Genomic DNA, 16,993 nt, shown 5'->3' with positions numbered 1-16,993 from the left:
AGTGAGAGAGAGAACATGAGTGGGGTAGAGGAGCAGGGGGAGAAAGAGAAGCAGACTCCCCGCCGAGCAGGGTGCCCAATGCGGGGCTCTGTCCTAGGACCCCAGCATTGTGACCAGAGCTAAGGCAGTTGCTTAACTGACTGAGCCACCAGGCACCCCTAAGATAGTAATTTTCTTTCTTTTTTTTTTTTTTTAAAGATTTTATTTATTTATTTGACAGACAGAGATCACAAGTAGGCAGAGAGGCAGGCAGAGAGAGAGAGGAAGGGAAGCAGGCTCCCTGCTGAGCAGAGAGCCCGATTCAGGGCTCGATCCCAGGACCCTGGGATCATGACCTGAGCCGAAGGCAGCGGCTTTAACCCACTGAGCCACCCAGGCGCCCCTAAGATAGTAATTTTCTAATACAAATTTTTTATTTACATATTTTTTGTGACTGGCCCCTTTCCTTAGCATGCTTTCATGGATCATCCATATTGTAGCATGTTTCAATCCTTTGTTACTCTTTATAATGGAGTAAACCATTGTGTATGGTTTACCACATTTTGTCTATCCATTCATCGGTTTATAGATATTTCTGTTGTATCTTATAAAGTAATTGAGAGTATAGAGGAAAGTGAGTGTATATTTATAGAGTTTGTTATCTTAATTGTCTTATTACCATTTCTTGTTCTCTTCCTTTGTTCCCATGGATTTGGTTTACCATCTAGTGTCCTTTGTTTATTCCAATACAGCTTTGATCTTACGCACCTCCTTTGGGCTGGTGTATTGTCAAATACATCACATTCCTATATGTTACAGGCTTAACAATATAATTGTATACATATTGTGTTATACGGTTGCTTTTTACATAATTAGGAGAAGAAAGGAGAATATTCAATTATGCCATCTTTTATCATAAAATAATTACCTTTTCCAGTGCTCTTTGTTTTTTCATGTGAATATGAATTATAGTTTCGGATTACTCGTTTTCATCAGCCTGAAGAACTTTTTAGTATTTCTTGTAAAGTGAGTCTGTTATCAACAGATTCTCTGTTTTTGCTTGGAAATGTCATTATTTCATCTTCACTTTTTTTTTTTAAAGGGCATACTCATGTCTTTTTTTTTTTTTTAAGATTTTGTTTATTTGAGAGAGAGAGAGCACAGGAGTGGGGTGAGGGACAGGGGAAGAAGCAGCCTCTCTGCTGAGCAGGGAGCCCAATGTTGAGGCTCGATTCCAAGACTCCCAGATCATTACCTGAGTTGATCAGGTATGATCAAGTAATAATCAAGTCAGTTGATTAACCAACTGAGCCACCCAGGTGCTCCTCATCTTCACTTTTGAAAGATAGTTTTGTTGGATGTGATTCTTGGTTAACTTTTTTTTTTCTTTAAGCACCTTTAATATGTAATCCTACTGCCTTCTGATCTTCATTGTTTCATGAGAAGTCAGCTGTTAATGTTATTGGGTTCCTTTATACGTGTTATATCATTTTTCTGTTGTTGCTTTCCTGATTTTTCTCTTTGTCTTTAAACAATTTTACTATGATATATCTTGGTGTGGATTTCTTTATATTCATCCTAGTTGGACTTTATATTTTTTGGATATATAGATTAATGTTTTTCATTAGATTTGGGAAGTTTTCAGCTCATTCCTTAAATATTTTTTTCTGCTCTTTCCACTCCCCAGCACCTCCTCACCCCCAGCTCTCTTTCACATACTCACATTACACATGTATTGGTGTATTTTTTGGTATCCCACTTTTCTGTGAACCTCTTTATTTTTCTTTTTTCCCCCCTCTTTGTTCTTCATGCAACATAATCTCTTTTGACCTATCTTCAAGCTTAGTGTTTCCTCATTATGCCAGTTCAGATCTACTGTTTAGCCCATCTAATGAATTTTTCATTTTGGTTATTGTACTTTTCAACCTAAATTTCCATTTGATTCTTTTCAAGTAATTTCTCTTTATTGATATTCTCTATTGGATGAGACAATGTTAGCATACCTTTCTTTCTTCCTTAAGCATGGTTACCTCTAGTTCTTTGGGTATATTTACAGTAGCTCTTTTGAAGTCTCTGTTGAGTCTGGCGCCAGGGTTCTCTCGAATACAGTTCTTTTGGTTTTCTTTTCTTTCTTTTTTTTTCTTTCTTTTTTTTTTTTTTGCTTGCTTTTTTCCCATGTAGAGGTCATACATTCCTACTTCTTTACGTATTTCACTTATTTTTGAAAACTGAACATTTTGCCTGCCTCTCTGCTTACTTGTGATTTCTCTCTGTCAAATAAATAAATAAAATCTTAAAAAAAAAAAAACTGAACATTTTTTTATAACACTGTAGTAATTCTAGGTACTGATTATCCTTTCTCTTGGGGATTTCTGTTGTGGTTTATTTGTTTAGTGACCTCACTGCATTGTTTCAGTGAGGTCTGTTCATTCCATACTGTGTAGCCTCTGCTATGGCTCTTCAGTGTAGCCATTGGGTATGCAGCAGTTACTCTGAGGTGAGTCATTTTCAAGGGGTTCTCTTTGACAGTCTTGTCCCCTGATCTTATTTTTTTTTTTTAGATTTATTTATTTATTTAACAGAGAGACCCAGCAAGAGAGGGAATACAAGCAGGGGGAGTGGGAGAGGGAGAAGCAGGCTTCCCACTGAGCAGGGAGCCAGATGTGGGGCTCGATCCCAAGACCTCAGGATCGTGACCCAAGCTGAAGGCAGATGCTCAACGACTGAGCCACCCAGGCATTCCCCCCCAACCCCTGATCTCTTATTAATACCTAGCTGTTACCTTCCACTAATTGCTGACTATTCTGCTGTTTATGACAATACCCCATGTTTGAAATTGCTTACAGTCTGATCCAATTAAATTTGGCTCCCTTTGCAAGAATAGTCTTTGAGGTTAGCCTTGAGGCTTGTTCTTTTTCCAGGAGAGCCCTTCTTAGCTGTTACTTCCCCTTGTTCTCTCTTTGGTGGTCTAGAATTTAGCTTGTTGCTTTCATAGAACTGTTAGCTTCCTCTTAACTTGTTCACCACCAAAATTTCCATTGTTTTCAATAGCAATTAGCCTTGAAAGTCCCCACACTATGTTCCCAATGAAGTTAATTATCTTGGAGAGAGCTTCAGAACTCCTTTTTCTTGGGTTGCATGGGTGGCTCAGTTGGTTAAGTGTCTGACTTCGGCTTAGGTCATGATCTCAGGGTCCTGGGATTGGGCCCTGCATAGGGCTCGGTGCTCAACTCTCCTGCCCTCTCCCTCTGCTTTCCTTCCCCTCTCCCCATTATTGCTTTCTCTGTGTCTCTTTCTTGAACTAAAAAAAAAAAATTCTTATCTCTTAAGACTTACCTCTCCCCTGGCCATCATTTTTGTGCCACTGCTTGGGAGGTCAGCATGGGGACAGTGTCTTCTTTTATAATGTCACCTTTGCTTTAAGAGTATCACTGAGGGGTTGCTTGGGTGGCTCAGATTGTTAAGCAGCTGACTCTTGGTTTCAGCTCAAGTCAGGATCTCACAGTCATGAGATCCAGCCCCGTGGCTGGCTCTGCACTGAGTTGAGCATGGAGCTTGCTTAGGATTCTCTCTTTCTTCTCCCTCTGCCCCTGTGCATATGCACGTTCTAGCTCTCTCTCTCTCTCTCAATAAATAAATAAATAAATAAATAAATAAATAAACTTAAAAAAAAAAAAGAGGGGCTTTTAGGTGGCTCAGTTGGTTAGGCATCTAACTTTCACTTGGGTCATGATCCCAGGGTCTTGGGATCAAGCCCTGAGTTGGGCTCCCTGCTCAGCAGGGAGTGTGCTTCTCCCTCTCCCACTGTGCCTATTATCTCTCTCTCTCTCTCTCCTGCTTTCTCTAAAGTTAAAAAAAAAAAAAAAAAGAGTATCACTGAGGAGAGGTAATAGTCTCTGGTTTTCTCAGATTGCCTTTCATGTCTGAAACCTCCATCCTGTGAATTGACTGGAGTAAGAGAAGTCAAGGCCCCAATATTGATCTGCTGTGCCTGGAATAGAACTTTTGCTGCATACGTGGTGCCTAAGTGGAGGATGGGAGCCCCAGACCTCTCAGCTCCTCCTGCCTGGGATAGACTTTCTACAACTCAAAGCTCAGGATGATTAGAGGTGCTAGTAACCTTTCTTTCCCAGAGTGATGGTCCTAGGCTGGGAGCAGAGGAGAGAAGGAGTCCTGTGTCTTGGCTGCACCTGCCCAAGGTAGAGCTTTATAATGCTGAGCTGGAGAGGAGGAAGTGAGCTTTGCTTTGAATTCCACAATTTTTGTTCTTGCCAGGAGTTAGTACATTTTCTCGAAAAAAAATTCCTTTTTTGCTGTATGCCCTTAGGAGAATTTCCAGAGACTTTGAATGACTTTTTAAATAATTTCAATGAGTTGTAGTTATACTGGGAGGCAGGTCTGCGAAGATTCTAATTCTGCCATTGTCCTAAACAAATAGGTTTTATAGTACTTTTAGTTGAGTTATTTTAGTGAGGCTACTAGTTAAGTAAGCTTTTATGACCTGATCTGGGATTCTAACTAAATCAAGATTTAATTACAAAATGTATTCTGAGTTACAAATGCACATATAAAATCTAGTCCTTTTGTAATTAGATATTACAGTGATGTGTGAAGTGTCATGTATTGGAAAAATTTAACTTTTTTAAATAATTCTGTAATTTAAAAAAAAATGTATACTTTTTTAAAAAAGACTTATTTATTATGGAGAGAGTGTGCACATGAGCAGGGGGAAGGGCAGAGGGAAAGGGAGAGAATCTCAAGCAGACTCCCTATTGAGCTTGGAGCCCAGTGCGGGGCTCCATCCATCAACCCTGAGATCAGGACTTGAGCCAAAACCCCAAAATTGGACACTCAGCTGAGCCACCTAGGCATCCCAAAAATGTATACTTCTTGAAATAAGATGAAAAAAGCATCATAAGATTGATTTTTACATTATGAAAAAAAATTTTAAAGTAACTTTTAAAAAAGCCATAATGCTAATATAATTATTTCTTTGTTTTAGGACATGTGAACTTATATATTTGACACAACCCAGCACTTTGTAAGTAGTTCAGAGCAAGTTATTTTTATCTTTTTGGCATTTTAAAAGATTTTTTCTGGAAGAATCCCAAACATGTTGATAATGTCAGGGTTAGTTTGATTGATTATAGCATGCTATGTCATAAGTTAAGGTCATAGATTTAAACCCTATGTAGATTATTTATCTTCTCACAAAGAAAATTGTATGAAATATGTGCCTTTTACTACAAGGAGAACTAATAGGGTGGAAGTAGATTCAGTGCAACGTATCACCAGTTCTGGGAAAAATGCAAATTCACTGAGTTAATCTTTTTTGAGTGTCTGCTATTGACATTTTACTAACTTTATTAATACCAAGAACACAGTTTTTGTGTAAGAGTAAATGTGACAGTGTATCTTAAAATTTCCAAATTATTTTTTTAAATGTATGATACATGCTCCAACAGTATACCCATGTAAGAGCTCTAGAAGTTTTGTTTGGAAACAGAATAAGAGATTTTCTGCCCCATTGACCTAGTAGTATTGAAGATGATTGATATAATGGGAAATTATGTGTTTATTCATTATATTAATCTATTCCAGTTGTTAATATCAACAGGTTATCAGGCATAGTATTAAATTGGTAGAGTTGTCCAAACCTCTATTTTTCTGCTAAAGTGTTGGTTTTAATTAGAAAGCAAGGAGCAGAAAAGCATTAAGTAATTGGAAACAAAGTACATCATAGTATATCACTTCTTGTGCATATTTTTAGTTTAGAATTGAAATATTAAATATTTCCTTCACAAAATATATTCTATTCTCTGGGCTAAATATAAATATCTTGGTGAAAACACTAATTGAGACAAATTGAGTTACTGTGTAAATTACGCCTTTAAAATTGATTGTATTCTCTTATGCAGTCAGTTTAGGCCTATAATTTAAAACAAGCAAAAAGAAGAAATAGTTGGAAAACTGTCAGTATAAAAAATTTTTTCTGCTTTCTATTTGTTTACTAGGATATCTACTGAAATAAACTCTGTGTTGGTGCTAAAAGTTTCTTGGATCACATTTTTACTAGCTAAAGGTAAAGTCATTATGTTTGTTACATTGTTACATGTTAATGTTTCAAATGTAATAATAATTCTTTTGGACTTGGTTCAAAAAATTTTTTTCAAATTTAATGTTATTCTCCCACACTGCAGTTCTCTGTGTGCCTTGTTAACCTGTTGACAGGTTATTTTAATTCTGGCACTGGAAGCAACTTTGGAAATGTCTCATTTCATTTCTGTTTGTAGTAACCTCTTATCCTTCTTCCTTTCTTTTTTTTTTAAAGAATAATGTTACTGTTTTTATAAAAATGGTATGTATTCATGATACAGAATTCAAATAATACAGCAAATGCAAAGAAAAATATAGAAAAATTATGCAAAACCTGCCCATAAATAAATTGTCATTAAAATTATGTGATTGTTATTTCAGATACATTTTTGTGCATAGAATCTGATAAAGAATGGAGATGTGTGCATCCACAAACATCTAATTTTTTAAAAATAGGATCATATTACAGTGTAACATGTAGACATACAAATTAATTTTACTCAAACTTTACAGAAGAAAATAAATAAGAGAAATGGGAGGAATTGCTTAAATTTAGATAAATGTTTTGTCACTTAAGCAGTATTATTTCCTAAAATATTTCTCTAAGATTATGAAAAAGCACTTTTAAAAAATTAAGGTTAGAATCTTTATTTTACTTAACTTTGTGTTAGGTTATTTGAGGTTCAGTACCTTAACTAGAATATCTCTTGATTTTTATTATGCCATATTAGTCTTTCTTACAATCCTATATCTCCTTTTAAACTGAAGGTTTTGCTCTTCATTTCAAAGACATCTTAACACACTACATTTAAAAATATTATTCTAGGGGCACCTGGGTGGCTCAGTGGGTTACGCCTCTGTCTTCGGCTCAGGTCATGATCTCAGGGTCCTGGGATCGAGCCCCACATTGGGCTCTCTGCTCAGTGGGGAGCCTGCCTCCTCCTCTCTCTCTGCCTGCCTCTCTGCCTACTTGATCTCTGTCAAATAAATAAATATTTAAAAAAATATTATTCTATTCAGGTAGGTATTATTTTTATTCTGTTATGTTTCAGGAACTTAACCGTCTTTAAAAAATTTTTTTTTTCAAGATTTTATTTGACAGAGAGAGAGAACACAAGTAGGGGGAGCAGCAAGCAGAGGGAGAGGGAGAAGCAGGCTCCTCACTGAGCAGGCAACCCGATGTGAGTCTTGATCCCGGCACCCCTGGGATCATGACGTGAGCCAAGGGCAGATCATTAACCAACTGAGCCACCCAGGTGCCCCAGGAACTTAATTATCTTATGTTGAATTGTTTTTGTCCTCCTTCATATTCACTTTCTTTTCTTGTATTATTCTGATCTTTGGTCTTTTTCTTATGTATTAACTATTTTTGGCTCAAGCCTTTGTTCTCTTTTGAGCTAACCTATGTTTGTAATGGTGTTATTTGGTCCTCAGTTTTTCCTTAGCTTTTTATTGTTGTTGTTTTTATATAATTTGTTTTTTATTTCTTAGTGCAAGAAGTCATAGGGCATTTTCTTTTTATAGATTATCTTCTAGATCGGGTTCTCTCTCTGACTTTTCCTCTTCTTACGTAGTGACTCTATTTTTTCTTTTCCTTTTCAGTAGTATGTTTGCATAATCTCTGTGCTTCTCATTCTCTATCCCCTCCCCACGTTACTAAGACTTTATGTGGGCAACCCTGACCTGGTGTTCTGCTTTCTTTGATGTGGTTGGTGTGTGATGTTCTGTTTTCTCTGATGTGGTATGAATAAATCTCTTTTTACTCTCCTTGCATTTTATCTTTGGCTAGTTGTGTTCCCCAGAGAGCTACAATATGAATACAGGCTTTTTATTTTACTTTTAGTTAGGGGGTGAGGGAGAAAGTGGAGAATTCATCTGGAATGATACAAGTCTTTGTCCTTCTGAGATTTTTGTTAGAATGAATTCTAAAATAGAACACTTATAGTGGTAAATACATCCTGTTTCCATAATGGGATTGTGTTGGGATTCATTTTGGTCCCCAATTCAGCATAGCACACCAGAATCTCTGTGTTTATCAGAAAGGTAGCTATCAAAAAAATAAAAACAAAACAAAGCAAACCCCCCAGAAAACAAAAAACAAAAAACAAAAAAAGAAAGTTAGCTTTTGTTTATTTCCTGTGTTTTACCCTTACCTCATCATTAGCGATTTCTCCTCCCTCCAACTCAGAAGAGGTGGAGAGGGATACTCTCAGTCAGTGTCTCTCAGATTTGTTGTTGGTACTGACACTTAACCAGTACAATTTTTCCTTTTATTTTATTGGGTATTGGAAGAGAATTGTTTGATCTGACTCTACCCTAATGATTTTAACTGTAAGTCCTTGATACCATTCTTTACTTGTATGATGTTTCTTAATTACTTCTAAGTCTGTTACAAACATATGTTTGCACTATACCTATGAGTCTAAAAAATCTTCCTGATGCAGAGTTATTTGCTTTCTCACATAGTTTCTATACATTCAATATTTGTTGGGATTATCAATGGTTTAGCAGGCAGATACCAAGAAGATAGAAAGTTTGCCAAATTAAACTTTGAGAACAACAAGCAAATATATCATAACTACATTTGATTATGATTTGTATAGCTACACTGTTTTTTCTCAGATATTTATTATATGCATTTATTTCCTCACAACACTCCAGTTGTATATTTTCTGTACTAACTTTTTAAGATTTTATGCTAAATAATTACTTTAGAGATGACTTTTCAGTTATATGTTAATTTTGTTATTAATGGCTTTGGTTATGGTAATATTTTGGAGGGGGTTAAAATTGAAAATATATGAAGTTTCATAAATAAGTAGAATTAATGATTACCATGTAGCATACTTCAAAATTACTTTCAGAAGTAATAAATTCTATAGCTCTTACCAAAACCAGAAATAAGTTTAAAAAAGCAACAAACAAAATGGATTTAGACATAGGGAATGAACTGTAATAATAATTGCTAGATGTCAAATTCTCATGGTAGACTTATACTTCACTGATTTCATAACTTCATGTACTTTTATTTATACTTTTATATATTTCAAATCTGAGTTTTTGCAAGACAGAAAAGATGTTAAGTTCTTTAACATGCCTTTATTCTTGAATAAATCAGTATATGCATATGCCCATACTCACAATATTCCCTGATTTAAAGATCTCAGTCTCAGTCTTTGATCTGTTACTTTACATTGTAAACCTATTTTATTTTCAGGGGAAGTGTTACAAATGGAGGATGATCTCGTCATCTCATTTCAGTTAATGCTCTGTGTCCTTGACTATTTTATTAAACTCTCACCTCCTGCATTGCTTAAAGAACCGTATAGTAAGTATTTTAAATAATTTATATATCGTCTGTATCACTACTCAACAGTTGCTTATTTAATGAATCAAACATATTCTAGAGCTGAAGGAATGATAAAAAATAAATCAGACATGGACTCTGCCCTCAAGTAGTATAGGATATAGAAGTAGAGATAAGACAAGTAAGCAAATAAGCAATATATGGCCACTTTCTAAATAGTCTGGGCCAAAATACGGTAAATGCTACGAGAGTTCAGGAAGCGAGAAAGATTTTCAGCTGGGGAAGACCAAGGAAGACCATATAAAAGAGGTGGATTTGAACTGAGTTTTGAAGAGTAGATAGCATTTGAGTGTTTGGGGAAGTTGGAGTAGGATATTTCTGGTAAAGAGAGAGTTAGGAGGTAAGGCACAGATATGAATGAAACTTGTTGAGAAAGAGTGGCCCATTTTGCTGGAGAAGATCACCTAATTTGTATTATTGGATGCTATGATTATTATGTGACTCATTTTTTTTTGTATATGAATTGTAATTGATCCACCTCAAGGGGTGATGTGGTTGGAAGTATTCTTAAATGAAAGTAACCATTTCTAAAAAAAAAATTAAACATAAAAAATAAAAAAATAACTTGCTGAAATAGATAGGATTAAGCAAAGACAAATATATTCCTCTGAGAATGGAATTGCTTCTTTTGGTGGCATCAAGAGTAGGATATCAAAATCACTTATTATGTCACAGAAAAATGTAAACTTAACTAAGGCTGAATTGATTCATTGGTCCTAAAATGATTAAAGAATTAATAATACTAAAAATAATAGAGGACAGATCAAAACATGGAAGTCTCAGTGTTGGAAGTGCCTGAGAAGCAGAAGCCTAATTAATCTTTTTGAACAATAACTTCATGGAAAATGGAGTTTGGAGCAGAATTTCTAAAATGTGTTGAACATGGTTTGACAGAAAAAGGTCACAAGCAGAAACCACCTACAGAACAGGAGAAAAGAAATAGAAAACAAATATATTAAAAAAAATTCTGAATCTGTAAAGATTATATATAAGGATTTTTTTCTTCACTTTTTTCTATGTTACAAGTTTAATAAATTGATATAGGATGTTAATTAGGTCGACAGGCATTGTTCTTTTGAATCATTGGAAAGTACATTTTAATTCTCTAAGTGCTGTGTTAAAGAGAAACCAGGATGAGGTGATAAATTGGCTGAGTAAGGTAAACTTATAATTAACTTTTTATTATGGAGAATTTAAAGTGACTACAAAAGTAGACAGTAGTATAATAAGCCCCCTGTACTTAAATTACCTACCTTCAGCATATAACTTATGGTCAGTCTGTAGCCCCATCTGCTGCCCAGCTGCATCAACTATATTATTTTGAAGTACATCTTTGCATACCGTTTCATCCTTATAAATGTTAATATGTGTCTCTAACTATAGTCTTTTTAAAAAGCATAATGACTACCAATGTCACACCTAAAAATCACTTAATAGTTTCCTAACCTACCACCAAGTATCTAGTAAGTGTTCAGAATTTCAGTTGTCTAATAAAAATGATTTTAAAACTTTTTTACAGGTTGACTAAATCAGAATCTGAGTAAGATCTATACCTTATGATTGGTTGATACACTTTTGAGACTTTTAAAAAACTTCCTTCTCCATTTGTCTTTTTTTTCCTTATAATTTATTCATTAAATAATAGGTGGTTTATTCTGTGGGGTTTCTCGTGGTTTAGTTTTTTCTGATTGCATCCTGTTGTATAGTTTAACATGTTTCTGTATTCTCTCAGTTTCCTGTAAATTGTTGGTCAGCCCTGGAGGCAGTTAATACTTTTCATACTTAGTCATCTGTTATCTCTTTAATAGCTGAATTCATTTTCAGTTTGAATTGGGAATGCTCAAAATAATACAGGAGATTTTTTTAAAAATCACCCTTTATCACATAATATTTAAATACTTTTTTAAAAAAAGAATTATTTACTATGGTATTTGCTCAAACTTTTAAAATATATTTAATTTTATACCATGTCTAGTAATTGAGTCCATAATTTTTTTACTTTTTTAAGTCTCTTTAAGATAGAAAACATTTTTCTCCTTAACAGACTCAGTAGGATACATTTAAAATTAGTTTATAAGTTGGCTATTTCTCTTGCCTTCTCCGTATTTGCCTAATAGCAAAAACTATTATCAGTACACAACTTAAAATAGTCAATAAATAGATGAAACTGTTAGCCTTTTAATGAAGCCTAGTAAATAAAAGTAGCAGAATGTTACTAAGATTATTTCTGATCTCCCAAGTTAGAATACTTCATTATTTTATACAGTGGAATGTGCAATTGTTCTTATCTAATTTACCATTTTTACAGAAACAGCTGTAATACCTTTTAATGGTTCACCTCGAACACCAAGGCGAGGTCAGAACAGGAGTGCACGGATAGCAAAACAACTAGAAAATGATACAAGAATTATTGAAGTTCTCTGTAAAGAACATGAATGTAATATAGATGAGGTAATTTAACTTCATGATTTCTTTAAAATGAAGTAGATTTAGATGTAAGTTCTTCCTAACAGTATATACTTCTTTCATGACAAGCTTGCTTTTGTACTTAGTGCTAATTCTTTTGCAGCAAAATATTTAGAAAAAATTTATTTTTCATGTTCAGTTACTTTGATTTTAAAGAGAGTAGCTCCCTTACTCAGGAATCACTGAAAAGATACATCTTTATGGCAGTAGGTTTCAAATGAATTTGTTCTTTGATTCCTCTGTGGTTACTGATAACTCCTAATGTTTTAAAATACCCTGCTAAGATACCCTTGTGTTTTGGTTTGATGATAAGTAATATCAGCATTAGATTTCTGTTCAGCCTATATGCTCTTTCCAAATATAACACCAGATGTTAATCGCTGGTAGAGAATACACATGAACACACTGGAATTGTTTATCTTGTTCATAGAATCCAGAGTGTTGGAATTGGAAGGAGTCTTAGAAATAATGTACTCATCCTCCTTTTAGTAATGAGTAAATGAACTTCTAGAAACTAATAGCTGATACTGAAGGGCTAGACTTTGGGAAATCTGCCACTAGTTGCTCCTTCGAGTGTATGCTGTTTCTCTCATAGATTGTTATGTTGTCCACAGTTCACTACCACCAGATAGCTGTATGAAATGTTGCATCTTTGAAACTTCTCTGTCATCTCTGGGAAGGAATGGAGTATGATCTCAAAATCTAGTTTAAGGAGTGTTGGAATGATTTATTAGGATATCTTAATGTCAACACTGTGACTTTTGTCAGTTTCAATAAAGACATAGATATACACCTGTGGTTCTAGATGTATCAACCTTATATATATGTTTACTTTTTTATTTTTCTAGAATCACAAATAATCTTTGCTAATAAGCTTACAGATACAGTTGATTTTTTTTAATCCAGTCTATTGCTAAGTCCTGCAAGATAATGAATATACATAAATTCAGTTTTCTAATTCTTGTTTGTTAATTCTCTGAATTTCATAACTACTTATAAAATTTCATTTCTAAAATCAGGAATAAGTCATTAAAATCTTTTTTTCATTTTAAATAACTCTTTTTATAATTTAGACTCTTTATAGGAATGATTTTTAAAGTACAGCTGGTTAAAAACCATGGTAGTAATTGACATTAATTGACACTTGATTATTTAGATACAGCATTTTTGGTTATATAACTATTGGTTAGTTACATTAGTGGCTATATAATTATTGTTTAATTAACACTAAATGGTTAACTAGCAATACCTACCTTATAAATACTCCAGTTAAATGGGAGTTAGTTAGAAAACAAAATAAGCTACAGAAGGCTCATTTTTGCAACTTATTTTGAAGAAGATATGAATTGATATTATTTCCATCTTAGTAAATGTAGACTTCAAGTTTGGAAAACTTAAGTGAAAAAGTAAGTTGTTTAAAATTTTGTAACTTATTGCAAGTGTAGAACAAGCAGGAATATGACTCCAGATTTCCTGATTACAGTCTTTATTATCCATGTTAAATAAATGTAAGGTGCTTTTGTATGAAACTACGTCATTTTACAAAATATTGTTACTTGATTTTGAATTGAATTACTGGGTATTCTTTATGTGTGTGAAATTATCTTCTTGTAAAAACAAGCTGTTCTGCTGAGATTATGCTAAAATAATTAACTTGATATTTCCTAAGCTAGCTATCAGATGATGAGTGTGAAGTGACCTAAAAATATGCTTTAGGGTGATATTGGAAGCAGTATACTGAAAAGAGAAGAGATGAGTCTTGACTGTGATGATAGATTGGGTTTTAATTCCAGCGCTGCCACTTCCTAGCTATGTAACTTTAGTCAAGTTGCTTAATTGTTTTGAACCATCTTTTCATCATCTGTTAAATGTAGAATATTGAAGTTGGTTTCAGTGGGTTTTCTTCTTATAAATCCTATTTCATTAATAGTTCTCTACTCCCATTCTAAGACTTGAAATCTGCCTCACATAAATTAAAAAGTAAATACTTGAATTAATTATAAATAATTATCATTAGGTTGAATGTAAATCATAAATCAAAGTATCAGTTAACATTTTCATTCTAGTATTAATAGTGACAAGATTAAGTTTTTTAATTTTAATGGCTATGCTGTAACTTTATCTTTTTCAGGTGAAAAATGTTTATTTCAAAAATTTCATACCTTTTATGAATTCTCTTGGAATTGTAGCTTCTAATGGACTTCCAGAGGTAATCTGAAAGAAAACTTAATTGGTAGAAGTTAATGTATTTTGGGACTTTTGGGAGGGAAGAGTAGCTGTCTAATTTCTTAAAATTACTTTTTAATTAAATATTTTTTGCCCAAGCAAAGAAAGCTAAGTAGAATTTTGGTGAACCAGCTTTATATAAGTAATAGAAAAACCTTTTGAATATATATTCAGGTGTATAAATAAGCAGCTTTTGTAATTTGCACTAAAAATTGATTTTTATTGAAATTTTTCAAAAATCAAATTGTAGGCTTTTGAATTTCTGAGTGCCATTATATTTAAGTATAACTAAATATGCACAATCAAATTTGATTCTAATTTGCTGTGCATCCTTAAGCATAGGATCCATGGATTGATGCCATCAACATAATTGGCATTACTGTATTGTGGAATGTCTCTTTTGAACATTTTAAACTACTTAATTGAAAATAAATTCATTTGAAACAGCTATGATTATATTGCAGAAATGTTTTACCTTAGTGGTGTGCCATCTGTCTATCTGTTTCTTTTCACATTTTGCCTCAAAAATCTTGCTCTTCAATGAGAACAGAACAACTGATATGTGGTGAGATGAAATATGTGGAGAGAAAGATGCTTAGATAAATGATGAAGAACAAGTACTCAGGGATAAAGCAGTGTTTTAGAAGCACCTGGCATTAGTTACCAAGACCAAAAGACATGAAATCAGATAGGTAGTTTGCTGATTCTGTGACCTGAATTGGTGGCTAGTCCTTGAATAAATAAACTTACCCATCCAAAAATTATTTATTGAATGCTTAATATTTGCCAGATATTGTGCTAGATACTATCCATAAGAGCTTTAACTCATAGACATTGTCGTTAAAGTGTTAGTTGGAGAAAAACAAAGAAAGAACACTACAGGAGTCTGTAAGGGTCTGGTAGAAGTATATATATTTGCTGTGATATCTCAGAAGAGGGCCACCAAATTCAGAGTGAGGCAGATAGGTTTTATGGAAAACTGTTGGAGGTGTGATTTCTGAGCTGAGTAAGCTTTATGAGAGATGGGATTTCCAGTGTTAGAAATTATAGATTCAAAGGGACAGTGATATGTGATAATGTGGTCTGTTCAGTGAACTCCAACTAATTCATTAAGATGGGGACACAGGGCAAAAGACTGGTAAGATAGACTAGAGAGGCAAGAAAAGGGACCAAATGTTTTATTACTGAGTTTTCTAAACCACTGTACCAAAAAATGGGCTGTTCACAACTCTAAAGAATCTTGGACACTCACTGTAATTTTCTTCCTTTAGAAAGGATTATGATTTTAATAGCAATCTTAAGATAAACCTTATATTTACCTCATCATTTTTCATATAGTATTAATGGCTGCCCCAATAAATGATTGATAATTCGTATCTCACTAAGATTAGGCAGAAACAATGACTAAATTCAATCAATGTGAGTGACTGTTTTAGCTGAAAAACTTACACAAACAAAAAATTTACATTTAACTGGATTTCTTCCTGCCTCTCCTTTTGAAATGCAATTTTAGTTCACTCAGGTTAGAAACCCTCAGACTTCAAAAGTCATAGCAGAAGTCATGCCAAATTGTTGTCTGTTGGGCATTTTAGTTTTAAAATTATGATTAGAAAATTATGAATCAGTTACTTGTAAAAGACTTATAGGTTCTAGCAAATGTAGAAGTATCTGAGATTAGGAAGACATTGTGCAGATGTGTTAAGTGGGCTAATTAATTGAGCTAATATTCTTCTCCAAGACACTTAACTAAAGGGAGTTAGAGTACATCAAACAATTTAGAAAAGGTAGAGAGAATATATAAGCAAGAGGATTTGTTATATTTGAAAAATATTTTTATATTGATAAGCATAGGGAATGATTAGGAGTGAGGGATGTATGGGATATTTGGAGGATCTTGGCAATTAAGTGGTCCTAATAATACCTACTGTTTTTTGTTACTGGTGATCATTGTCTACATAAAATGCTAATGAATGGGATGCATGCATAAAATTGGTTTAAAATTAGAGTTAAAAAGTAGCATTTTTTAATAGCACTTTCAGGTATGCTTTATTTTTATTGCATGTGAACTCAGTATATTATAAAATGAAGTGTATGTACAAAGATTCTTTAAATCTGTACTTCTGTGGATTGAGAGATGTAATGATATGAAAAGGATAATCAGTATTTTTTTCTTCTGAGGTGGAAAGTCTCTCTAAACAATATGAAGAGATTTACCTTAAAAACAAAGATCTTGATGCAAGATTATTTCTGGATCATGATAAAACCCTTCAGGCTGATCCTACGGACAGGTATTGTACATGGTCTAATTTTATTTGTTGAGATACTTCTGCTGTAGGTTGATATAATATAGATAGATTAAATAGGTTTTTATTTAACTTCATGATCTTTAAATATCATTTATAATAAGTTACTTCAAATGCCTTTCTATAAACCTGATAATAAGGTAAACAGTATTCTAAGCATATAATATATAAACAAATAGAGATTTAATGTGAATTGTCCTCTACAGCAACTATTTTTTTTTTAATTAAGCTGAATTTAATTTTAAAACTGCACTAAAAGGGGGCGCCTGGGTGGCTCAGTGGGTTAAGCCGCTGCCTTCGGCTCAGGTCATGATCTCGGAGTCCTGGGATCGAGTCCCGCATCGGGCTCTCTGCTCAGCGGGGAGCCTGCTTCCTCCTGTCTCTCTGCCTGCCTCTCTGCCTGCTTGTGATCTCTCTCTGTCAAATAAATAAATAAAATCTTTAAAAAAAAAACTGCACTAAAAGAAAATTGTTGAAGTAATTAGTTTACTTAGGTAGTGGTCTCTCTTTTTCCCCAACCTTTCATCTGCTATTACTTGCTTGGTTCTTTTTCTTA

General features: G+C 33.8%; 1 protein-coding gene across 1 annotated transcript in view; it reads left to right on the top strand.

The window, feature by feature from the left end:
* The window catches only part of RB1 (RB transcriptional corepressor 1), a 154,868-nt gene that overhangs the window by 36,115 nt on the left and 101,760 nt on the right, over window positions 1–16,993 (top strand). The window contains exons 5-10 of the mRNA XM_047723407.1: window positions 4,982–5,020; window positions 5,994–6,061; window positions 9,293–9,403; window positions 11,751–11,893; window positions 14,040–14,117; window positions 16,313–16,422. Coding sequence (XP_047579363.1) covers window positions 4,982–5,020; window positions 5,994–6,061; window positions 9,293–9,403; window positions 11,751–11,893; window positions 14,040–14,117; window positions 16,313–16,422 — 549 coding nt within the window. The remainder of the gene's footprint in view (window positions 1–4,981; window positions 5,021–5,993; window positions 6,062–9,292; window positions 9,404–11,750; window positions 11,894–14,039; window positions 14,118–16,312; window positions 16,423–16,993) is intronic.

Source organism: Lutra lutra, chromosome 3 (genome assembly GCF_902655055.1).
Source record: "Lutra lutra chromosome 3, mLutLut1.2, whole genome shotgun sequence".
NCBI classification, from domain to species: Eukaryota; Metazoa; Chordata; class Mammalia; order Carnivora; family Mustelidae; genus Lutra; species Lutra lutra.
The sequence above is the reverse complement of the archived record's forward strand: the minus strand, read 5'-3'. Positions and strand labels throughout refer to the sequence as shown.